The sequence below is a fragment of the Tiliqua scincoides genome, chromosome 1, assembly GCF_035046505.1.
Source record: "Tiliqua scincoides isolate rTilSci1 chromosome 1, rTilSci1.hap2, whole genome shotgun sequence".
In the NCBI taxonomy this organism is placed as follows: Eukaryota; Metazoa; Chordata; class Lepidosauria; order Squamata; family Scincidae; genus Tiliqua; species Tiliqua scincoides.
Window position 1 is genome coordinate 2,424,076 of NC_089821.1, and position 24,648 is coordinate 2,448,723.

Sequence of the window (24,648 nt, forward strand, 5' to 3'; positions counted from 1 at the left end):
GTGGTCAACTGAGGCAGTTGCCTCAGGCAACAAGTAGGCTGGTGGTCGCCAACTCTGTCCATCCACTTGTCTCTACTGCTCCTCTTCCCAGTCCCTGAACTGGAAAAGGAAGAGGGCGATGGAGCAGAAGAAGAGTGTTGCAGAGAAGAGAGAGGCGAGCTAGAGTGTCTTTGCCACAGTTCCTCTTCAGCTGTATCTCCCTCTTAAATTTCCAATTCAGGAAGCGGAAAGAACAGGGGCTGGCACATCAGCAGGTAGCAGGCGTAGTATATGGCATACCGCCTCATGTGCTGGCAGGTCTTGAGCCTGCACCCAAAAACTGTCTTCAACAAGTGCTTCCAGAAGGAAAGCAAAGAAGTAAGCAGCTTTTTCTCTTTTCTCAAAGACATGTTTCAAATTTCAGGAAAGGGAAAAGATTTTCAGCAAGGCTTAAGGGCCCCACTCTTGGATATGTTGAAAGTTAAGTTGCAAAAATTTTATCCAGGCATTTGCAGCACTTCTCAAACCCCACCAGTCTTGGAGAAGAATCTCACCCATTTGCTCCACAATCGAAACCCAATGTCTTTCTATGCTGCTGTCTAGCAGAGAGAACCAAAAATGACATACTGGCCCCAAGGGAGGAACTGAAGAAGTAAAGCAGCACAAGCAAAACTGGGCATAAAGACGTGAGTAATAAGTCCCATTCACTTATCCGCTCAGTTACAGCCTGTCTTTACACCATATCCCTGGTAACAGCAGAACATGCTTCCAACACAAGGAAAGGCCAAAGAAGACTGGACATGTTCTGCAACATTGTATCTGGGGCTGAAACTCTTCAGGTTTGGGGTCAAAACCAGCTGTTTTCAACAAATCTTGGGATGAACTAGGTGCCAGTGCTGCCTGTTTGCCACCAAAGTTGTATGCCAAACTGACTGGTGGGGGGAGAGGAATGCTGATGGAGGGGAAAGCAGTCTTGATCTCCTGCTTTTCTAACAACTGGCCCCAAATGAAAAAAACAGAGAATTGTACTATTTTGTTCTGGGCAGCTAAAAAGCTTACTGAAAGAAGCTAAGACCCTAAAAAGAGATCCTCAAATTAAGCTGTTGTATAAAATACAGGCCGCCTTTCCCCACCAGAGTTACATCAAAATCTCCTTTTCTATTTGGGGCAATCATTTCAAAGAACAGAGCAGCAAGTCTCAGAATGCACACAGGCCGAAGTGGGAATACACTGGAAAAGTACGCACTGCACACAGCTCTCATTGTACATTACCTGGTAGGGATAAAGTTGTCATTTGGTGGCTAAGAACTGGCTTTTCCCTGACAGACAGAAAAAGGACAGAACAGCAAACCCTCTGACCCAGTGTGAACGTGACGACATTTCCTAAGAACACATTCCACTTTTTCCACACCACCCATAATTTTATAAATTTCCATCATCCCCCCCATGAAAAGTCCCAAAAGCTTTAGCCTTGCCTTATTATATGAAAGGTTCTCTATTTTGGTTGCCCTTTTCTAGTCCTATATCCTTTTAAAGGTAGGATACCAAAACCATATACAGGCTTTCAGTAATTTTCTGCAGGGTTGCACACTCACTCCCTTTTGTCCTCCTGCCCCCATCCTTTTCCTTTTCAGTACGAGCCAGAGCGAAGCATTGTGCCCAAACACCAGTGCTGACCATGCTTTGTAACCAACTTCCAGCCCTGGCTTCAAACTATAGTTAAAATAACCACAGCTAGTAGTTGGGCAGCTGGGCAGGAGGTCTGGTCTAGAGGGTAGAGCCTCCGTCTGCCTGAAGATAACATCCACAAGGTCGCCAGTTCGAGGCCACCGGCACCGTGCGACCTTGGAGCAGCTGACAAGCTGAAGCCGAGCAATTCCATCTGCTCTGAGCATGGGAGGATGGAGGCCAGAATGTGAAGCCAGATTGGAATGAAACACCTTGAATGTAGTCGTTCTTGAAAGAAAGAACCTTCTTTGAAATTGTAAAAATCCCTATTTAATAAGGGATTTAATAAAGCCTGCCTATGTAAACCGCCTTGAATAAAGTCTTGAATAAAGACCAAGAAAGACGGTATATAAATACCTGTTATTAATTATTATTAGTAGTAGTAGTAGTACTTGGGTCAACTTAGATGCAACTCTGCACAATAGGTAATGCTGAAATTGTGAAAGAAGAGGTCATCTTGTAGAAAGAAGGGGGGGAGTTCTAGAGCAGTGCGACTGGAGCCAAGATTCATGGTGGGATCTGACCTTTATTGAAGTTTTAGATCTATGAATGGCTAACTGCTCCATTTGCATGTTATTTCAGGTCACAGCCAGGGTCACAGAGAAAGAGTGTGCATGACATGAAAAGTGGACTGTGTAAGTGGACAATTTATAAGACTGTAGCACTGCAGCAGAGACTTGGCCAAGGCTTCTGACAGAAACCTGCTCATCCAGCCAGTTTTGCATGAAGGATCTGGGCTTCCCTGTTGCAAACCAACCTATCATCAGCATTGAGCAATTCAGCAGAATTCATTCGGCTCACAACTTTTTTGCTGTGCTCACAATTCAATTTGCTCCAATTGAGAAACATCAGCAGCTATGGAAGTTTTAGACTCTGGCTAACACCACTCTTTGTAGCACCCACAACATGGGCAGAAACAGGGGACAGACAACTAGTGTATACATATACATATACATATACATATACATATACATATACATATATATATACACACACACACACACACACACACACACACGTATACGTATACGTATAGACTGTATGTAACGATTCTGCTTCAAAGAAAAAGAACCAGTGGCACAAAGGCACAAAACCTATGAATGGTTTCAGCAGTAATTATGCTTATGTTCCATTTTGCACAGAAAGAAACAGAAGAAATATCTGGCTTTGTCCAGAGTGTGACAGATCAGCAAGGGGAATGCCAAGTATGGGCGTGTGCTTTTCCTTTTTTAAAAGATGAGACACTGCGGCTCCTCACAAAAGGGCACATATACCTTCACCTGATCACAGATGCAGATTCCCCTACCGGTATTACTTATGAAAGAAAAGCTGTCAGAATGACTTCCACAAACCCTATGCTCATTCCCATCCAGGTAGATGGGACTCCTTAGCCTGGGAAGGCAGCTCATCTGAGAGAAGGAAAACTCTGATCCCGAACCTCCACTGCCTTGTGGCTACATCCAGTTATGGAAAAGGCTTCAGGAGTCAACCTCGAGGCAAAATCTGGAACCGGAGTCCCTGAGGCAGTTCATGGATGAACACAGTCACGCTCTGGCAACTCCTGCGACGCCGCTGGAATCAACTGTATTGGCCTCTGCCTTTCCATTGGACCATTTCAGTGACGTGGAGAGGGGAGATCTGCTGCATGGGTAACAGTCTATCCTCCATATCTACTTTACCCAGGCTTCGCGCACTGGAGAGGACACTGTTCCGGAACCACTGTTCAGAGCGCGATACCATAGTCTTTCGAGACTGAAGGATGCCAACTGACCTATGCTCATTCTCCAGTCCAGAAACAGCCAGCAGCCTTTTCTACCACAATGGAAAATAATAGCTCCTTCTAATATACAACATAACATTAGGAAATAAAAAGCGTTCTAGGTTTTTACTTTGACTTTTCTTTGAAATAAGAGGGGTTTTAGCAATTCTCTGCAGTGAGCACACACATTCATTCTTAGCAGCAGGAAAGACCACAAATCACATTTTATTATGGGCAGCAACATTCAGCTTTAAGTGGATGCCTCGCTATTCCTGAAAGGCTTAAGGAGGTTTCCCCGGTGATTTAACACCTTTGCATTTAAAAAAAACCCCTAACCACCAGGAAGATTTCTCAGGAAAATGCCCTGAATTCTTGCTTACATTCTTAGAAAAGTAAATACTGCTCTTCCCATTAAATCAATAGTAATTATATGAACACGACTGTGACAACATGCTGTGACTACAGGCGTTTCAGTTACTACACAATCATTTGCAACTACTTAAGGATAAGTAATTCTGCGCAAAACATGCACTAAAAAAGTCATGACATGTTTTATTTGAATAGATGCCTTGCTCTTTTAAAACTGCATCTCATTTTGCTTGACTGATTTTGGTCCAAAAGCTGTTATGGGCTAGAAATAAGTGAGGGAGCGGGCATGCAAGAAAATGCTGTGCGTATTCCCAACAGGAATCTGTCTGCTCAGGACTCTGGCCAATCAGAGACTCATAGTGCTGGCTGGGACTCAGAGGGTGCTGTGTCATTCCCATCTTCCTGAAGGCACCTTCTGCTTTGCTACAGAATGCTAATGGGCTTCGGATCACATCTATCTACCAATTCTGAACCCTATGCACTTCATTGCTATATAATAGCTGTAAGAGGGAAAGAGAGTAAGACACCCTTTAAGACACCCATAAAGCAGAGGTGTCAGACATAAGGTTTGCAGGCCAGATACAGCCCACAGAAGCTCTTTATACAGCCCATGTGATAACTCCCAGCATCCCCCTTTTAGCAGTGCCACTTTTGCTGAAGCATCACTTCGCAAAGCACCTCTCAGCTGCTGAGTTGCGAAGTGACAACTCAACAGAATAACTGGCCTCTTTTGTATTTTGAAAATATAATCCAAATTTGTATATCTTTTGTAATTTGTAGTTTAAAAGTTTCTACTTGAGAACAAAGTGCTTATTTGTGGCCATTATCCACTTAATGATGACACTTTCAGCCCCCAGCAGGCACCATGAATGGGCAGGAGGTCTGGCTCAGTTGGTAGAGCTGCCGCCTTGTATGCCTGAAGATCTGAGCCTGCCAGTTCGAAACAACTGGAAGAACTCGAGAACTACCCGAGAACTGACGACACGCTGATATACTGATGAGCTGACCGTCGGTGGCAGAGAGGAGTTGCCGTCAAGTGGAGCGTGGGAGTCGAAGGGCCAGAGAGAGGCCAGACCGAAGGAATCCAGCTGGAACAAAAAGTTCTATGAAAGACTAGAACTATTCAATTGTAAAACATCCCTACGGGGGTTTAGAACAGCCTGCCGATGTAAACCGCCTTGGATTAAAGTCTGAGGAGAAATCTGACAACCAAAGAAAGGCAGTATATAAATACCTGTATAAATAAATAAATGAATGATATGCAACCTGCTGTACGAAAACAAGTTTGACACCCCTGTTTTAACCATGTGGCTGGCTCCCCCACTGCCATCCATAATGGTTATCTCTATAACAGAAGTTCTAAACTTCTCAGGAGTAAACCTCCTGAGATAAGTCTTTGTGGGGGAGGGAGCAAAGACAGTGATGCAATCCCTGGGATTGTGTTGCTAAAGGGGGTCAAAGGGGGTTGTTTTTACTTACAGAGGACTGCTGCACCATCCAGGAGCTGTGGGGAGCTCCGCACAGCCCTCTGCAGAGGGGAAGGCTGGGGTGTCACGACACCCTCAACTATCAACTTGGAAAACACACACAGTTCTCTTCCAATTCCAGTTTAGACTTTCTTCCCCCTGCTCTCCTGAGGCATAAGCAGGAGCTTCTGCCCACAATTAACAATGCAGCAGTTCAGGCTTTTAATGTAGTTATGAGTGGGCAGCAGTGTGTGTTCCCCATCAAGAAAAGTTAACAGAAAAGTTCCTGTCTTGTGTTCAGTGTGAACCTGGAAATTCATTCTCCAGACCAGCCATTTTCAACCTTTTTCAGCTCATGGCACACTGACAAGGTACTAAAGTTGTCAAGGCACACTACTAGTTTTTAATTACATTATTATGTAACAATTTAATTACTATAACTAAGGGCACAAGCCTAACCAGGTGTACTCAGAAATAAGTCCTATTTTGTTCAATGGGGTTTACTCTCAGGAAAGTGTGGTTGGGATTGCAGCATAATACACTGAGGGCACAATCCTACCCAGGTCTACTCAGAAGTAAGTCCTATTTTGTTCAGTGGGGCTTACTCTCAGGAAAGTGTGGTTAGGATTGCAGCCTTAGATCATTACACGACAATGAAAGAAATTCCCCAGAACCTTGGAGAGGGAGGTGTATGTGCTTTCTGGAAAGGAAGAACAATGTTTTGAAGCAGGTCTGTTCAAACTGTTATCAACCGATATGCTCTGAGATGCCAGGAGGTGCTGGCAAAGAGAGATGAGACTGAGTGTACTGGAGAAATGAGGGGTGGGTGAGGGGCAGGGAGGACATGTGGCTGAAACAAGTGCAGGATTCACTGGGGTCGGGGGAGAGAGAGAGAGAAAGAGAATGGGAGGCAACTGGTTTTGAACTCTGGAAGGTGGGGAAGAGGAAGGGGTGGGGAGGGGCAGTCAGAGGGGTTAACTGCAGTTATGATGGGGGGATGTGTAAGCAGGAGGAGAGGAGGTGGGGTGGGGGAGAAGAGAAAAGCATCACTTGGCTGCTAATATAGTCAAGAAAGAGTGCAACCAAGCCTCTGTACGTCTACTCAGAAGTAAGTAGGTAAGAAGTAAGTAAGTACTCCTAGGTAAGTGCGGATAGGATTGTGACCCAGCGCCCTTCCTGCCAAAGCCTTGCCAGGGGAAGCAATGCAGACAGGGTCGCTGCTGGCAAGGAAAGGGTTTCTCCAGGGTCCTCTTCCAGCCAGCTGCTTCTGGCTCCTGCCTGCTTCCACCTTCAGGCTCGCTCTCACTCCCTCCTCGCCGCTCGCCCTCACTCCCTCCACGTTCCCACCCGCTCTTCCAGGTTTCTCTGGCTGCCTGCCCAATCAGCGCACGGGGCAGGCACCAGCACAGAAGGAGCGTCCAAGCCCCTGCGCGGCTGCTCCTTTCTCTCCTGCCGCGCACGGCTCCGAGCAGCCGCTTCTCCTGCGCGGGCAGCCGCTGCTGCTGCTGTCTGACTCCTTGGCCCCGCAGCACACCTGAGGCAGCCTCATGGCACACCAGTGTCCCATGTCACAGCAGTTGAAAACCACTGCTCTAGACAATGAAATGAATTATTCTAGTATTTTCCTACCTCTAGGGCCCCCAACACTCTGTAGTTCCTGGAAGTTCACAGTTCTGTTCTGGTTTTTTGTTTTTTAAAACTATCTTTTCAAACATTTACAAACATACAGTATATACTTCTACGTACTTAGTGAAGCAATCCCCCAAATCTATGCAACTATCTTTTGGGGGGGGGGGGTCAGGGGGACACCCTGTTTTACATCCACACTGACAGGGGCTCAACCACCTGAACTGCTTATCAGAAGAGATTATATTGGAATCTCCCTCAACACCCAACATTTACCAATATTCCCTCTCTTTCATTCACACCAAGGCTATAGCTTTTCCCAACACACATTCCCTCTAGAAAATTCCCAGTTTTGTGCAAGATATCCAAACATTCCTAACCACATACAATGCCTGAAATTTGACCACTAATCCAAGCTACCAGCCAGCAGACTATTCACCTTCAGCAACCTGGCAAAACTCAGCCATGCATTATCTCTCCCACCCCTAGTGGCCTGCTGCCAAGATCAGGTAGAAGAATCAGACCAAAGGTTCATCTAAGCCTGTGCCCAATTCTGAAACTGGCCTCTGGGAAGGCCATAAGCACAGCAGAGAAACAAAAGGATTTCTTCTCTGGTGGTTAGAGCCACAGTGCCTCTGAATTTGGAGGTGCCATGTTGCTAATATGGTTAAATACATTCTGATGGATCCATCCCTCCATAAATGCATCTAACCCAGTGGTTCTCACACATTTAGCACCAGGACCCACTTTTTAGAATGAGAATCTGTCAGGACCAACCAGAAGTTATGTCATGACCAGAAGTGACAACATCAAGCATGGAAATTTTGGATAATCCTAGACTGTAGTTCTACCCACACAAACCCAGTAATAAGCCCCATTTGGCTGTTGGCAACCTTCATTCTCGAAAGACTATGGTATCGCAAGAAGCTGACGGAACATACCAAGATCCAGGTCTACAGAGCTTGCATCCTGAAGCCCCATTTACTAACATTGTTAAAAGCATATACACAGTAGACTATTCAAAAGTACAGATCTGTAACATTTCCCAAATGCAGTCACATCCCATGGTAGCATCAAGTCTAATATATTAAAAAATAAAATACTGAAATGAATGGGAACCCACCTGAAATTGGCTCGCGACCCACCCAGTGGGTCCTGACCCACAGTTTGAGAAACACTTATCTAACCTAATTATCTGGCCACTGGCCATCATCACCATCTCTTGCGGCAGTGGATTCCTTAAGTACGTCCCTTTGTAAAATTTCAAACAGGGCCTGGGGATTATACCAGTCATTGTTTAATAACTGATTGTACATTTGCTCATTTCCAGAGTGAAGACTGGGACTAGCGGGTGACAGCAGGTGACCAGAACCAGATAAGAAGGGGTGCAAAACATTTTGGGGGCTTTTGGTGAGAGGAAGACGCTAGTTGTGGTAAACTGTGCAAGATACTTTTCTGATCAAGACTGAAACAAGTGCAATACTGAGTTCAGAAATAAGCCACACTAAATTAAATGGGGCTCATTCACAGGTAAGTATGCATAGGACTGCAGTCTCATTCTTTTGCAATGATCCTTAAAGGCAGCTTCCTCAATCTCTGAGCTGGTCATTGGTGTGTTGTCAGCACCATATTCAAGATGCACCACTAGCACCATCTAGCGGCCCATGACTTTCCACTCGAAGAACCAAACACTGTTCTTAAGCATTCAAAATTCTTACCACTGCTTTTAACAGATTTTAATGCTGCAGTGTTCATTTTAAAATAGTTCACAAAACTAGAATAACTGTCATATCTTTACTCTATAGGCCTTCCTGGGAATATCCACATTGAGAGGTGGAATACAGATATATTAAATTGAGTCATAAAGAGTTATCAGTGTCTCAACACCTAGAAGACATGTCCATCAGTTTTTCACATGACGTAACAAACGTAAAATGTCCTTTAAACCAAATGGTGTTAAGGCTTCTTGCACCAGCAAATGTGTGTTTAGGGTAGTGTGGACCAACAGCTACCTTTGCAAAACATGAAAAACCAGGATGTAAGTTAACATGACAGCGTCATCATAATCATGCGACAGAGAACAGCAAAATGAAAATATTAACTTTCTTGCCACTCACCTCAGGAGTAGTTTTTCGAAATGTATCCGTCCCTTGTATCACATCCTTTATGATTTTTTCCTTGAGAATGCTGTATTCTTCTGGGCTCAGATTAATATTTTCCAAGTACTGATTGCACGATGGGCATTGACCACTGTAATACCACAAAACCACACAGAATGAGGAGTGTACCAACAATTATAAAACAGCAACAAGGTCAAATTTGATTTGTCCTAATATAAAGAATTAAATAATATTTCTAAACTAAAAGGTTAAGAAATGCATATTTATTCATATTCATGTCTAAAATAAGACTAAAACAAGACTTTTCAAATTATGAGAAAAATGCTTTTTATGACAATGTGTTATACATATTTTATCTGCACTTCACTTCTTTAAAATGCTTGACTACTTTTCAATATTTGCTCATGATTTACACATACTTTTAATGCAGTTTCAACCATTACAAAAAGTAATTTTAACTATTTGGAATCCCATTTTGGTGGCTACACAGATCAAAAATTCCTGTTTGAATTAAGCAAGGAGTTTAATCTTATGAAGTTGCCACAGAATCCCATCCCGATTTATCTGTGCATTATTTGTGAGAAAGGCTACAAATGTAGGAGAAGCGAAGGCCAAAAACCATTTCTGTTCATCCCTCAACTAAAAATGCAAAGAGCAAATAATTATGCAGAACTGTAAAATAACAATCCTTACCTGTTCTTTATGGTAGTTAAATTTCCCTTCCAATTTTCTCCAGGAATACTGCAAGAGCACACAAAAATTAAAATCCAGTATAATAATTTAACTACCATAATTTAACTGCAAAAAACCAACCTCCCATCACTAGATCCAAACTAAGACTTCATCCTATGCATGAAAGAGTGAGTAAGGCCTGTTGAATACATTGGGACTTACTTTTGAGTAAGCATACTGCAAACAAGTCGCATGGCTTCAATCTATGAACATTTACTTGGCAGTAAACTGCATCGATTTAAGCAAGATTTACTTCTAAGTGACAATGCCCATTCATCGCCCCACATGGGTAAGATTATGAAAGTTCTGCAGTTAAACACTTGCAAATACTGAAGTTTCAATCATCAACACTGGAAACCTTCAATTTACCTCTCTAAGCTACCCAAGTCTATTTTCAAAATATTTATTTAAAGGTAAGAACATTGCATGTCCTGAAGTTACTTATTCTATACAAGTTGGGACAGCAGGCTATACCAAAAAGAGTTAAAATGCTCCCAAATAGCTTTCTGGGTCCACCATGTTACATACACATGTAACAGAAAGGGTCATTTCTTTTGATAGTGACTGCTTTGTTCACAGCTTTCAAAGCCTAGATGCCTGCAAAAAGATTTCAGATAAGAGTCTGGTAGATCAGATTGACCAGTACCTGCTACTGGACAAATGTAACTTACCTTTCAAACCATTGCTTTACGCTCTCCATAAAAGCTTCTCCAGGGTATACTTGATTATCTCTTAAATAAGAGAGGATGTGAAGAAGCTCCTTTTTCAACTGGTCATCCTTCAATGCCATGCCGGTATCAAAAAAAACCTGCATGGTATCCAAGGTTGGCACTAGATCCTTAGCTAGCATCTCATGAAAGAGTTCGCATGCAAGATTTATTTCCTGGTTAATAAGGGCCCCTCGAATGCAATCGCCATAGTTTCCTTTGGAAGGAGTTATTACTTTTTTGATCTCCTCCAGCAGGGACAAGGCTTCCCTCCAGCGCTGTGAACCACTCAGACCCTTGATGAGAAGACTGGAAGTGGATGGATCCAAAGTCTTAAACCTGGTCTTCATAATGTCGTAGACATCATGAATCTCTTCCACCTGCTTCTGAGAGACACAGAGAACCAAGTATTTCACCAAAACGCTATACCGAATGTCTCCATATCGATTTGCCACTGCAGCCAGCAAGGACTTGGCCACATCTATGGGGCTATCATAATTTATCATTTGCTCAAACATAAACTCTTCAAACTTTTTGGTTCCTTCAAATTCTCCCATCAGCCTTTCCCACTCCTCAGCACTCAGAGGCTTTTCTGGAGGACACAGTTTCTCATTTCTAGGCATAGGAGGGTGCTCCACATTAGCCACAGCTTCTTGAGGCATAGATCTCCTCTTGGAAGCTCCAGCAGCAAACAGATTGAAAGGGCGAGGAGGAGAGCTGCCTTTCCGTGCTCTGTTCTCTTGTATGCCTCTACATCTCTGGTTGGTGTTTCCCACATCAATTGCTTTGGGATGTACTGATTTTGCAGGCAGATACGATGCGGTAAAAATGAAACACTGAAATATAGTAGGCTGAAGCCTTGAAGTGGGGCAGAACATTTTATATTTTTTCAGCAAATTCTGTAAAACCCAGTTGCTTGTTTGGAAGAAGAACACCATGACGCTGAACAATTTAAACTGCAAGAGACTTTCTTTAAGAAGTAAAATAGTAATAAATGCAGTTTGTGAAATACCAGTCCACTAAAGATCTTGTCAAAACTGAGAAATTTAGGATAAGGCAGAAATCACTGGTAAACATAAGTTGTTTATTCAATTAGATCAGCCGAGTCCTTATCATCTTTAGAAGAACATCATAATGTCATTTCAAAATTCCAGCTTCCCTTTCCTGAAACGTAAGGGAATTCCATCTGCTGATGTTTTTCCATTTGTCAGAAATGCACAATGATGTGATGTCTTCATTCAACTTAAATCCAGTTACCTAAACCATAAAGACAACATGTTAACACTTCATGAAAGTGACACAAGGAAATTTGAACTACCAAAACTGGGCCTATAGCCTGATCCAGTGGGGCTGTTCTTATGTAAAACCGATTTTTTTCTATGCATAGGATAGCCTGGTTCAAGGAACACTGTTAATCAAAAGTCATTGCATGCATTTGTATGCTAGGAGGCAACTGCTGATGAAGAAAATTAGTGAGGTCAGGAACAAAATTGTAGATAACTGTGTTGGACACTTAGAAAAAAATCCCCAGGGCAAAGCAAGGCCATGCTTTATTAATGCCATCCTAAAAGAAACAAAGTATCAAAGAGCAAGCTTGTGAAATTCATATTCTTCAGCAAGTCAGATGGGAAGCAAAGGGGCATGTCAAAGAGCAGAGACAGATTGTAGGTTCACCAGTAGCCTGTAAGATACTCTGGTCTGTTTTCATACAGATTTATTCATTTATACAGGTATTTATATACTGCCTTTCTTTGGTCGTCAGATTTCTCCTCAGACTTTTAATCCAAGGCAGTTTACATAGGCAGGCTGTTCGAAACCCCCATAGAGATTTTTACAATTGACTAGTTCTAGTCTTTCATAGAACTCCTAGTTCCAGTTGGATTCCTTCCCGGTCTAGCCTCTCTCTGGCCCTTCGCCTCCCACGTTCCACTTGATGGCAACTCCTCTCTGTCACCAAGGGTCAGCTCATCAGTATATCATCAGTTCTCATGTACTTCCGGTTGTTTTGAACTGGTAGCCTCAGATCTTCAGGCACACAAGGCGGCAGCTCTACCAACTGAGCCAGACCTCCTGCCAAATGTGAGTTGGCTAAGGGGAAGGGGCAGAAGGTGGCTTTAGTACATACACACACAGGGTAGGTTAGACCAGGGGTGCCCAAACCCCAGCCCGCAGGCCACTTGCGGCCTGCTGCAGGTTCCCATCTGGCCCCCAGGGGGTCCCCCCACCTCCAATGGGCACTCAGTCCTTACCCCAGCCCGCGCTAGCCCACCGCGTGAGCTCCGTGCCTTGCTTTCCCTCGCTGCCGCTGAGCTCAGTGGCAGCGAAGGAAAGATGAGCCCAGCCGGCATGCAGGGCCTTTTATAGTGGGAAGGTAACGTGAGACTTGCAGGTCTCATGTTACTTCCCACTATAAAAGACCCTGCGCGCTTGCCTGCTAGTCTCTTCTTTCTTGCCCATGGGCTGGACAGGGCTGGGATCAGCTCCCTTTGGCTTGTCTCCCCTCCCCTCCCCTCCCCTCCCGCAACCTGAGCCAGGAGGGGGAGAGAGAGAGAGAGATCAGGAGGGAGGTCTCCCTCCCTAGGGAGGGCAGGTTGGCTGGCCAGCCAGCCGGCCAGGCAGGCAGGCAGTAGCAGTACATGGGCAGGCAGGTAGGCACGAAGCTGGGCAAGCAGCCCAAGCGAGGGAAGGAGGAAGGGTGAGGGGGCAGGTGAGCAGGCATGAAGATCCCCCCCCTTATTAGGATGAATGGGATCATAAACTGGCATGAAGATCCCCCCCCTTATTAGGGCGAATGGGATCATAAACTGGCATGAAGATCCCCCCTTATTAGGGCGAATGGGATCATAAACTGGCATGAAGATCCCCCCTTATTAGGGCGAATGGGATCATAAACTGGCATGAAGATTCCCCCCCCCCTTATTAGGGGAATGGAATCATAAACTGGATTGAATTCATTCATTCATTTTCCATTTCTAATATATTCATTTATGTCAATTTATTCAAATTTGAAATGTAAATTAATTCTTTTTTTTTCCAGCCCCCGACACAGTGTCAGAGAGATGTTGTGGCCCTCCTGCCAAAAACTTTGAGCACCCCTGGGTTAGACAAAGGAAGTACCGCAGACACTTGCCTATAAGGCATTTTCACAGATAAGTAGAGAGCAGGTTTTCAGCCAAAAATCATGGAATATTCTATGATCCCTGGATGTGTTGGGGGCAAAACTTGAGAAGTGGTGCTTGTGAGGAGGAGCTGCAGTTTGCCCTGGAGCCTGATTGAAAGGTGAGAAAGGATCTGAGCCACCATACCATTTTTGAAGACATTAACATTGAAGACATTATGTCTTATTTTTGAAGACATAAGATAGGTGCTTATGTAGTACTGCGTACCATCCCCCCTCTTAAAGCAAAAGAATTGAACATTGCATTGAATTGCTTAAAAACTGCAGAAAAGCATTTGTACTTTTAGAAAACTTTTTAAACATTTTTTTAAAATGCAGCACAAAGCAACATAAACAGCTTACCTCAGCACAACACCCTGCTTCAAGTGTTAGGAGGAATAACTTTTAACTTATTCAACTCTACAATGGAGCTCTGACAAATGTAAACAAAGCTGTGTGTTTGTAAGCTGTCAGCAATCACTCAAATGTTTCTCAGACACTTCACAGAGCCACCCATGTTGGAGGAAATTAAAATAGTTTCCTCTTTGGCTATGGGGGTCTGCTGCTTAAGCTACTCTGCTTCCCCCCATCGCCAAAGAGGAAAAACTCCAACACACCACTGGCACTTTTAAAGCTCCTCAAGGCTACCACAACACAACTGAACAGCCCTGACCCCTGAGTGAGCCGCAGATAAGACTGCACTTGATTTCTTGGTGCAACTTTCTTGCCTTATAGGCAAGTACAGTAAAAAAAAAAGAATGATCATTCCCACCCCACTATCTAGAAATACAAAGTGTAAGTGACTGTGTGTGTTCATACCTACAGACTTGATATTGCCAGAATCTTTGGGGAAGGGAAGAGTTGCCAGCCCTCCAGGATTTGTGGAGTCGTTGGCAACCAGTATCAACCTTCATACAATGTTTGTCCTCAAGCCTAGTTTTCCACCATGACCTTTTACCAGAATGTCCCGTATAAATGCAACCACAAACAGAGGACACAGTGACAACTAAATGCCCAGTCTGTGGAAAAGGAATGCAGGCACCATGAAATGAGAATTCTGGGTGAGGCATTCTCTTTATAATCTTGGTGGTTTTGCTACAAATCTAGCTGTTCAACAGTCATTCAAGTCAGCAGGCAAGGGAAATAGTCTCCACTTTCTCCTATAACTGCAGGGATAAATCAGGGGTATCAAAGTTGTTTCATACAAAGAGTCAAAGTTAGTATTCATGGTGCCTGCTGAGGGCAGCAAGTGACATCATCAAGTAGATAAAGGCCACAGAAAGAAGCACTTCGTTCTCACATAGAAACTCATTAACTGCAAATGGCAGAAGAGAAAATGTGCAAATCTTGTTTGTAATTTTGACATATGAGAAAGCTCAATTATCTTGATGGGAGAACCCAAATATAAAGGGGGGGAAGGCAGATGAATTGCTTCCAGGGGCCACATTCAGCCCGTGGGCCTTGTGTTTGACACCTCTGTCATAAATCATAGCAGAGCATCCCAAGTTGCACATCAAAGGCCAAGCTGGATATTCCACTGCAGTTTGTCTCTTCCAATCCCAGCACTGCACTGTGTTCGCTGAAGAAACCGACAGGACTGCCAGCTCTGTTTGAAGCTGTTCCTGAAGACTTTCTTTCCCAACATGACGCAACGGGGAAAATTCCTGGTGGCCCAGTTAAAAATTCCCAGGAATGCTTCCAGCTGCTGAATCCTGGACCCCCAGGCCACTCCTGCAGGGCTGGCAACCCAGAGGAGAGGCTGGGTGAAGCAGCAGCTGGGCCTCGCTTCTCCCGTTTCCACGTGGGCACACTCCTGTCTCTTAGCAGAGTGTAATTAGAAGCCCAGTGACAGGAGCAGTGATGTAACATGACAGCTCTCCCATCCCACCCCCGACCCCCGACCCCCACCCCCGAGGAGGAGGAGGTGCTGCTGGCTTTGTGCCCCACTTCCTTCTTCTGGGGAGGTTTCCCTTTCCAGAAAGAACCCTTTTGGGGAGCCTCTACAAGAGAAGGAAAGCGGGTGCGAAGCCGCCAGCACCTCTTCCTCCTCAGGGGAGGACCCGGAAGCAGCCTCACAATGTGACATCACAATGTCCTCGTCCTCCAGGGAGAACCCAGAAGTGACATCACAACATAATGTGACATCACAATGTAAATCACAATGCCCTCCAGGGAGAGTCTGGAGATGACATCACAATGCCACGTGACATCACACTGTGACATCACAATGTCCTCGTCCTCTGGGGAGAGCGTGCAAGTGACGTCGCAACGTCATGTGACATCACTATGTGTCATCACACCCTCCTCTTTTGGGGAGAGCCTAGAAGCGAATGGGGCTCCGCCCAGTAGCTCCTCTGCCCTGAGGCTGAACTCCACTCCTGCTCTCCGCAGGCCCTTCAAGCCAGCTTCCGGTGGGGGGAGAGAATCGCGCCCAGCATGCTGGGAATTGTAGTCCGCGTCCGATGAGGAGACGACAGACGCAGCCGCGTCCTCTCACTGGGACGTCCCCAGTTCCGCCCCCCCCCCCCCGACCGACCTGGCTGTAGGGTCCGGGCGCCGGTCCTCGGTTGGACACGGCACAGCCGTCCCCGCTACCGTAGCACTGACTGGTCAGCCACGCACCACGAAGCCCCGCCTCTCTTCAGAACCTTCGGCCTATCCGGACCGCACGACGCATGCACGTGATCTCAGAACCCAATGAGGAGTGAGAATGTATGCACGTGACCTAGGGAACCAATCTGAAGTGCGCGTGTATCTGCCGGGCACCCATGTTAACTAAGGGCGCCGGCCCTCTCCCTCCCTTTCCTTCTGCCTGCACTCAAGATGGCGGCGCGGGCGCCGTCACGTGACCCTACGCGGGCGCGTTCCCCGGATGCCGGAGTGTGGCAGCGGTTGCGGCCGCGGGGCTGACGGTTGGTGAGCATGGACTGGAGGCAGGCGCTGAAGAGCCGCTTGGCCGCCGGCGCTGACCGTGAGTGCGCTGCGCGGCGCGGCGGGAAGGGGAGCTGTCGGCCGCAGGGCCTGCCTTGGAGCCCGAAGGGCCGGGCGGGGGGCGAGGCGGCCCTGGCAGGCGGAGACGCTCTGGCCTCGCCAGGCTCCCGCAGCCAGTCCCGGGCAGGGCTGCTCCGGAGAAAGCTCCGCCCCGTGCAGTCTCCTCAGAAGTAGAACCGTTGCGGTCAGTGGGGCTCACTCCTGGGCAGTGCGGGCAGAGTGTCGCCTCGGAGCCCAAGCCCGTCATGTCTCCTCGGAAGTAAATCCATTATGGTCAATGGGGCTTCCTCCCAGGAAAGCGGAGAGGATGGCAGCCTCAGAGCCCACACCTGTGCAGGTCTACTGAGAAGTAAATCCATTATGGTCAATGGGGCTTCTTCCCAGGAAAGCAGAGAGGATGGCAGCCTCAGAGCCCACACTTATGCATGTCTACTGAGAAGTAAATCCATTATGGTCAATGGGGCTTCCTCCCAGGAAAGTGGAGAGGATGGCAGCCTCGGAGCCCAAGCTCATTCATGTCTACTCAGAAGTAAATCCATTATGGTCAGTGGGGTTTCCCCCCAGGAAGGCGTGGCTGGGATGGCAGTGTTACCTTCAGGTCATTTTGTGTTCACAAGGGAGCATATTCTCTCTCTCACTCACACTCACACACAAGTTTGTCCTAGAACAGCAGTTCCCACGCTGTGGGTCCAGGCCCCACCATTGGGTCATGACCCAGTTTGTGCTGTGTAGCAAAACTGAGCAGGCAGACTAGGCTTTGTGCTTCAGGGACGCACAGTGCGGAGTTCTTCCAAATGCACTGCAGCCATGAAAGGCTCGCAAGAACCCACAACCCATGCGCTACTGCTGTGTGAGGTGTGCAAGGTGTGGCGAGTGGCATGGCAGGTAAGGCAGAGCCTTCCCACCAAAGCTCTTCAAGAAGCTCTGCTTTTGTGTGAGGTGACACCTCACACAGCAGCAGCGCTTTTCAGTGGACTCTCCACCACCTCACGCCCTGGTATGCATCAAGGGTTCAACAAGCTGCTACTGGGGGTGGGAGCACTGCTGCTCTGTCACCATTACAGTCATACCCCTTGTCACTTATAAGTCAGGCAGCAGCCTCTCCAGAAAGCTGGGCCAGTTCTATCCAACTTTCCAGCACTGATGCAGCAGCGATTCAGCACCAGGGTAAGGGAACAAATGCAGCACACCTCCCATTTGTTAATCAGGCTTGAAATGAGCACACTTGTTCCTTCTACACCAGAGAAAATGCACTTCCAAGAATGAGCAGAGATTTTCAACCTTTTTCATCTCACAGCACACCCAGAAGGCTGTATCAAGACGCACCATCAGGTTTTTTGACAATTGACAAGGCACACATGCCGCATTGCTGGCTGGAGGGCTCACATCCCTGAATATTTTTACTAATATATGACCTTCCCTCAAACTCCCACAGCACACCTGCACACCATTCACAGCATACCCATGTGCCGTGGCACAGTGGGTCAAAAATCACTGGGCTACAGTGCCGGCCTAGGGCTGGGCTCATCTCCCTACTGACTCCCTCCCCCCCCCCCCACAGAATAGGTGAGGGTGGTTAAAGAGAAGGGCTGAGTCTCTGGCATCTCTAGGTAGGGTAGAGGGAAAAGGCCTGTCTGAGACCCTGGAGGGCTGCTGGCAGTTTGTGTTGACAATGCATACTAACTAGATGGTCCAGTGGTCTGACTTCCTGTGAACTGGGTATTCTGTCCCAACCTTCCTGGAGGAAATGTGGAATGTAAATGTACAGTAATACATCACTAAGGGCCCAGTTCTATCCAGCTTTCCAGCACTGATGCAACCGCAATTCAGTGCCAAAGGTAAGGGAACAAATGCAGCACACGTCCATTGGCATGGCTGCATCAACGTTGGAAATTTGGATAGGGTTGCCCGAGACTATCAGAGCCTTTGTTCAAGGCCATCAGGACAACATAAGGGACTTAACTCGTTTTACCTTTACAACAACCCTGTCAGATGGTAGCTTGGGCCAATAATGCCTGTGCCACCCAGGGAACTTCATAACTGAGCAGGGACTTGAATCCTGAAGTCTTCGGTCTAAATACATCATGCTGTCCATTATATTACATCAGGTCCATTCTGTATGTAATCAGCTTTGTTGGAGTATCAGTAGACAGGATCAAGGATAGTACTGTATTTCTAAATTATGATGTTTGTAGACCTTCCTTTGCCATCCATAATGGAAGTTTATAACTTCCATTCCGTTTAAAGAAGTGTATGTGGAAGAGGAAGAAGTCATCACCTTTTACCTTGGTGACTATTCATGTGCACACAAAACTGTGGTGAAATCTTTTTTACAAGCAGCTGTTATTAGAATGGCAGAACTTTGTATAGCTCTCTCAACATGCAAAGTTCTTTACAGAACAGTCCTGTACATGGAGGGTAGCTCCAAGCTTTGCAGTGGTGCTTCTGTTTCTTACAGTGAATGTCACGAGGGTAAGATGAGTGGGGGGAGACAGCGGTGGCGTACTGTGATTTTCTTGTCTGGGCAGTTATTACTTATAACAGACAAGCAGATAAGTGACAGTTTATACCTCTAATGCAGACTTGTTCATGGTGAGTTAGAGGTAGATAAAGCTGGAAAAATTTAAGAACTTAAAAAACAGAGTAGATGCTGCTGCCTCAGAACTGGATGTATTTGTGCAGGTTCCTAGTTCCCAGCCTGGGATCGCTTCTCATCAAAGTGAAATCTCTCTTTTCAACCCCCTCCCTCTTCCACTCCCCCCTTTCGACCTCCAAACCTTCCCGCTTTCCTCCCCCTCCCCAAATAAAACGCTTCCTATTTTACCACTCACCCGGGGTCTTAAAGTTGTTTCCATGTAGTTGGCGGGGGGGGGGGGGAGCACACACTTGGCCAGGAGCAGAAAAAGGGTACTGTTTTTAAAGTGATTTATTAATCTTGTTGTTTGACTGAAGAGGAGAGGCTGTATTTTTAAAGTGATGAATCTTGCTATTTGAAGGGAATACTTATCAGACATTGATTAAGTCAGGGGTGTCCAAAGTTTTTAGCAGGAGGGCCACATCATCTCTCTGACACTGTGTCGAGGGCCGGGGAGGGGGGGAGAATTAATTTACATCTTATATTTGAATAAATTTATGTTTACATAAACGAATATATTAAAGATGAACTTATATGAATGAATGAATGAAGGTCTTGCAATAGCTCAAGGCCTATAAAAGGCCTTGCACAAAGCAAGACTGGCCTTTCCTTTGCTGCTGCTACTGTATCACAGGCGTGAAACAACAAGCAGTGGAGGGAGCCCTCATCCCTCAGCTCACACGAGAGGTCAAACAGTCACCCTCACGCTGAGAGCAGTTGTGTCAGGCCAGTGTGGGCTTCAACAAAGCTCCGGAGGGCCAGAGACTCATTGGAGACTGGGGATTCCCAGAGGGCCGTAATGAGAGGCCTTGAGGGCCGCAAGTGGCCCCAGGGCGGGGTTTGGATACCCCTGGATTAAGTGATTGCCAGCCCAATCTTATCCACACTTTCCAGGGAGTAAGCCCCGTTGACCCTAATGGGACTTACTTCTGAGTAGGCATGCATAGGGTTGAGCTGTGCATCTCCTAGTATAGGAGACAAATCAGACTCCTAACCAAACCCTTATCAGCTCTGATATATTTTCATGGTCTATTTTTGTTTTTCCCACCAGCTGCTGGAAAAATTAAATTAATAAAGGGTTCAATCCTATCCAAGGAGAATGGGAGAAATGACTAGTTGAATTGGGGTCCACAGGGTGTGTGTGTGTGTGTGTAATGTTGGTCAGACTGGTTGTTCACAAAGTTCATTTGATAAATCAATTATATTGGTATGCTTACAAAGTTAAAAAAATGAGTCTTCCTGGACCAGACAAAATCTACCTACTCCAGCATCCTGTCTACAACAGTGATCAGCAGCTGATTATCTATAAAGCATGTATATTGCTGTGTGTTAATAATATATTTTAAGATCTGTATTTAATTAATGATATGAGTAATATAATTAATATTAATATAGTTAATATTTCTGACCACTTCCTGTTTAATGATGTCACTTCCAGCCCTCAGGAACATGATGGGGAGTCATGGCCAACAGCCATTTTGAGTACCACTGATCTAGTTCATTCAAGTATATGATAAGCTCATTCTTGCACCAAAGTACTTGCATATTATGCAAAGTGAGACACAGTCTGATTGCAGTTATCTCTGCCTGACTGTATCTTTGGACTGTGGCTTTTAATCTTTCAATTACTGTGTTAAACTATCAACAAATATTGCATTTTATGTGAAGACACAATATAAAGAGCTAGTGCTTTTGTTGGTGTCAAAATAGACCTGTAAAGCACTAGTAAACTTGATTTCTGTGAAAAAAGAAAGTTTTATGTAAATGCTGGTAGATTATATCCACAAATGGGTAGCCTTGTTCTACTGTTTTACATATTCAGGGTATACTTGGGTCCCAGCAAGAAAAATTTCCAGTTTAAGATTTTGACTGCAATCCTATAGCCTTCCTAGAAGTAAGCCCCAGAGAACACATGTGTAGACATGCACAGGATCACACTAGTAGTCTCCCAAACCCTTTCTGACAGGCTCATGCTGGAAGAATTTCTATATTTAAAATACTTATGTTCAGTATTCCCTCTCCCATCTCTCCATTTGGAGGCACTCAAGGTGGCTTACAACAGAATTTAAAAAAAACAATAATGCAGTTTTATTTATATCCTGCTCTACCTATTTTAGAAATGGGCTATGCCAGATACAAGGGAGGGCACCAGGATGCAGCTCTCTTGTTGTCTTGCCAAATGCCCTGGGGCATTTGGTGGGCTGTTGTGAGATACAAGAAGCTGGATGGACCTATGGCCTGATCCAGCAGGGCTGTTCTTATGTTCTTACTCCATCTCCTTTACGTGGCATACGGTATTTTTTCTGTATGTAAGAGTTCTGTACCCTAAGATCTTATAGTAAGGAGAAAAAAATGTTTGGAGAATTAGTAAGCCGAGTAAAACTACCAGTGACGTTATAAACATAAAGTTAAAAAGAAAAATGAACTTGAGCTCGGTCCCAAGAAACCACTGCGTCATGTGTTGGTTGCTAGTTCTTGAAGCTCATGCCATTAGCTGAATGATGAAACTACAGGTCCAGCCTTGTTATACACGGATTTTTTATACACAGATTTGACTCAACAGGAATGGCCCCTGCAAATGAGAAGGAATGTGCTGATCCCTGGAGAAGGGAAAAAATGCAGCCCTTTGAAATCAGTTTAAAAAAACTGAACAGTCCTTTAACAACAGCCTCCTTAATGAGAGAGAGGCTTCTCTCTCTGGTGACCCCTCCCTTCAATCCTTCTCTCTCCGGTGACCCCTCCCTCCCCTGTGAGCAGGTTAAAGACAGGTGATCACTTTGCCTTGGTGAAGGGAGGGGCTGAGTGAAGTGCCTTTCTAAGCGCTTGGAGGGGAACTGATTGATGGATTGTCTTCTTAATGACTCTTATCTTACATCACAAATAATAATAATAATAATTAATAAACTTTATTTATATTTATACCCCGCCCTTCTCCCCAAAGGGACCCAGGGTGGCTTACAACATGTTAAAAACAGATTAAAACATAATTTAACAAACAGATAAAAGCATATTAAAACACATGAACAGATACCATAAAAACAGTAGTCAGATAAAAAGTCAGATAAAAAAGAGCATAAAGCAGTGGATCATAGAGGACTCAAGCCTGTAAAAAATACTAAAAGATGTAAAAAAGATGTTAAAAAGGCCATGAACTCAGAAGGCTTGTTTAAACAAAAGGGTCTTCAGGCCTCGCCGAAAGGTCCCAGAGAGGGAGCCATTCTCAAGTCAAGGGGAAGGGCATTCCATAATGTTGGTGCCACTACTGAGAAGGCCCTATTTCTTGCCGCTGCCCCACGTACTTCCTTAGGCGGCGGCACTTGTAAAAAGGCCTTCTCTGATGACCTAAGAGGACGAGCCGGATTGTGCGGAAGTAGGCGATCTCTAAGATACCCTGGCCCAGAGCAGTATAGGGCTTTAAAGGTCAAAACCAGTACCTTGAATTGGGCCCGGAAACGAATGGGCAGCCAATGTAGCCCCTGGAGAAGCGGACTGACAGAGTCAAACCACCTAGCTCCAGTGACCACAAGGGCCGCCGCATTCTGCACTAATTGCAGTTTCCGAACCGTCTTCAGGGGCAGCCCCACATTAAGCGTGTTACAATAATCTAACCTCGATGTCACCGTGGCATGGATCACAGTGGCCAGGTCTGCACGATCCAGGTACGGCCACAGCTGGCGCACCAGCCGAAGCTGAGCGAAGGCCCCCCTAGCCACAGCCACCACCTGGGAATCCAGGAGCAGCTGTGAGTCCAGGTGGACCCCCAAGCTGCGGACTTGCTCCTTCAGAGGGAGCGCAACCCCCTTCAGAGCAAGCCAATAGTCCAGCACCTGCATCGAGGATTTCCGAACCAGGAGAGCCTCTGTCTTATCCGGATTTAATTTCAGATGACAAAGGCCATCAAGGCCGTTTTTAATTCACCGTTTCTTTTTTAAATTGATTTGCTATAGTGCGTTTTTTGCCATCCAGTAATGGAACCCACGAGAATAATGAGGCTCAACCTGTACTGTAGTTTCCAAGACAGGTTTGTTGAATCTGCTTAGAAATAGGTAAAAAGTTCAGGGCCCATGAGGAGTCATGGGGATAAGGGTTAGGAAATTCCCTCACCCATGACTCAGTTAGTACTAGACTGTTGGAGTTCTGGTGTTAGAGGAGTAGCTTTCTGCTCATTTAAGTCTGAAATTCATCACTATACCATTGCTGTGCTGTTGCCTTATAGCACTAACTGTTGACATTTGGTGCATAGTGAGCAGGAAACTACTAATCTAGCACCAAACCTGAGATACAGGGTGGGGAGAGATATTGTCCTTTCTTGTGACGTAGAGTTGGTTCACATTGAAAGAACAGCACTTTTCCAGTCATAATTAATCCCCCCTGCATTTAAGTTTCATAGGGTCAGATCACTTAAAATCTTATCATATCCTGGACCCCACCCTGGATGGGATGAAATTATAGCATGCGTACCCCAACTCTAATCCCTATCCCCCCTTAGCCTTCAGGATCCCGTAAACTGTGTTTATGTGCAATCCTATGCATATTTACCTGGGAGCAAGCTCCATTCCCTGCTTCTCTAATGTATTGATTATTTTATCCTTACTTCAGCAATTTGCATTTCAATAAAATTTAATGGCTGCTTTTTTTTCAAGAGAACAACTGCTTTAGAAGATGTGTTCGATTGGGAGTTAACCCTTTCCCTTAGCCCCAAAACACACTCCCATCCACCCCTTGCTTAGAGTTTCAGGAGGGCACCAGGATGAGGTGTCTTGTTATCTGGTTTGCTCCCTGGGGCATTTGGTGGGCCGTTGTGAGATACAGGAAGCTGGACTAGATGGGCCTATGGCCTGATCCAGTGGGGCTGTTCTTATGTTCTTAGATTAATGCAACTTGTACGGAATGGGTGAAAGGTCAGCTTTGGAGGAAAATCTCTCCAGGGACCTGCAGTCAGGAGGGACTGTGCATTGTTAACAGGAAGGGACTTTTCAGGTAAGAAAGCTTTAGAAGCTGAAGGATAAGTAGACAGAGATGTGGAGTGTGCATGCAATCTCGAGTAATGATTGGAAACCATCAGCCAAATTATGTAACCAATTCTTTAGAATAAGTATGTAAAACAATGATAAATGGAAGTTTGTTTAATTAGAATAGTCTATATTTGAGTAAGGTGTAATGGATTCTGTGTTATGTTAACCAGCTAAAAGGAGTGATCAAGAGCTGAAGGATGAAGAGATGGAGCTGTTTACAAAGTACTACCTGGAATGGAAAGGAGGAAGGAAAAATGCCAGTACTTCCTATATGAATATACCACGGTTTTATTATAGGGTAAGTGGAGTTTTCAGTGACTATAAGCTTTTCCAGTTTAAAAAAAAAAATCTTTCTTATTATCTA

The 24,648-nt window shown here is 45.4% G+C and overlaps 2 protein-coding genes across 4 annotated transcripts in view; one reads left to right on the forward strand and one right to left on the reverse strand.

Moving 5' to 3' along the window:
* PRORP (protein only RNase P catalytic subunit) overlaps positions 1-16,261 on the reverse strand; it is a 71,637-nt gene extending 55,376 nt beyond the window's left edge. Inside the window, exons 1-4 of the mRNA XM_066636350.1 lie at positions 16,180-16,261; positions 10,451-11,743; positions 9,741-9,788; positions 9,045-9,177 (exon numbers count right to left, since the gene is read on the reverse strand). Coding sequence (XP_066492447.1) covers positions 9,045-9,177; positions 9,741-9,788; positions 10,451-11,424 — 1,155 coding nt within the window. The 5' untranslated portion in view covers positions 11,425-11,743; positions 16,180-16,261. The remainder of the gene's footprint in view (positions 1-9,044; positions 9,178-9,740; positions 9,789-10,450; positions 11,744-16,179) is intronic.
* A 200-nt stretch (positions 16,262-16,461) lies between these two features.
* PPP2R3C (protein phosphatase 2 regulatory subunit B''gamma) overlaps positions 16,462-24,648 on the forward strand; it is a 30,535-nt gene continuing 22,348 nt past the window's right edge. For 2 of the 3 annotated variants that reach the window (XM_066614275.1, XM_066614257.1), the window contains exons 1-2: positions 16,462-16,614; positions 24,455-24,582. In XM_066614275.1, the coding sequence (XP_066470372.1) occupies positions 16,566-16,614; positions 24,455-24,582 (177 nt within the window). In that variant the 5' untranslated portion in view covers positions 16,462-16,565. The remainder of the gene's footprint in view (positions 16,615-24,454; positions 24,583-24,648) is intronic. The other variant, XM_066614266.1, reaches the window with a different exon arrangement.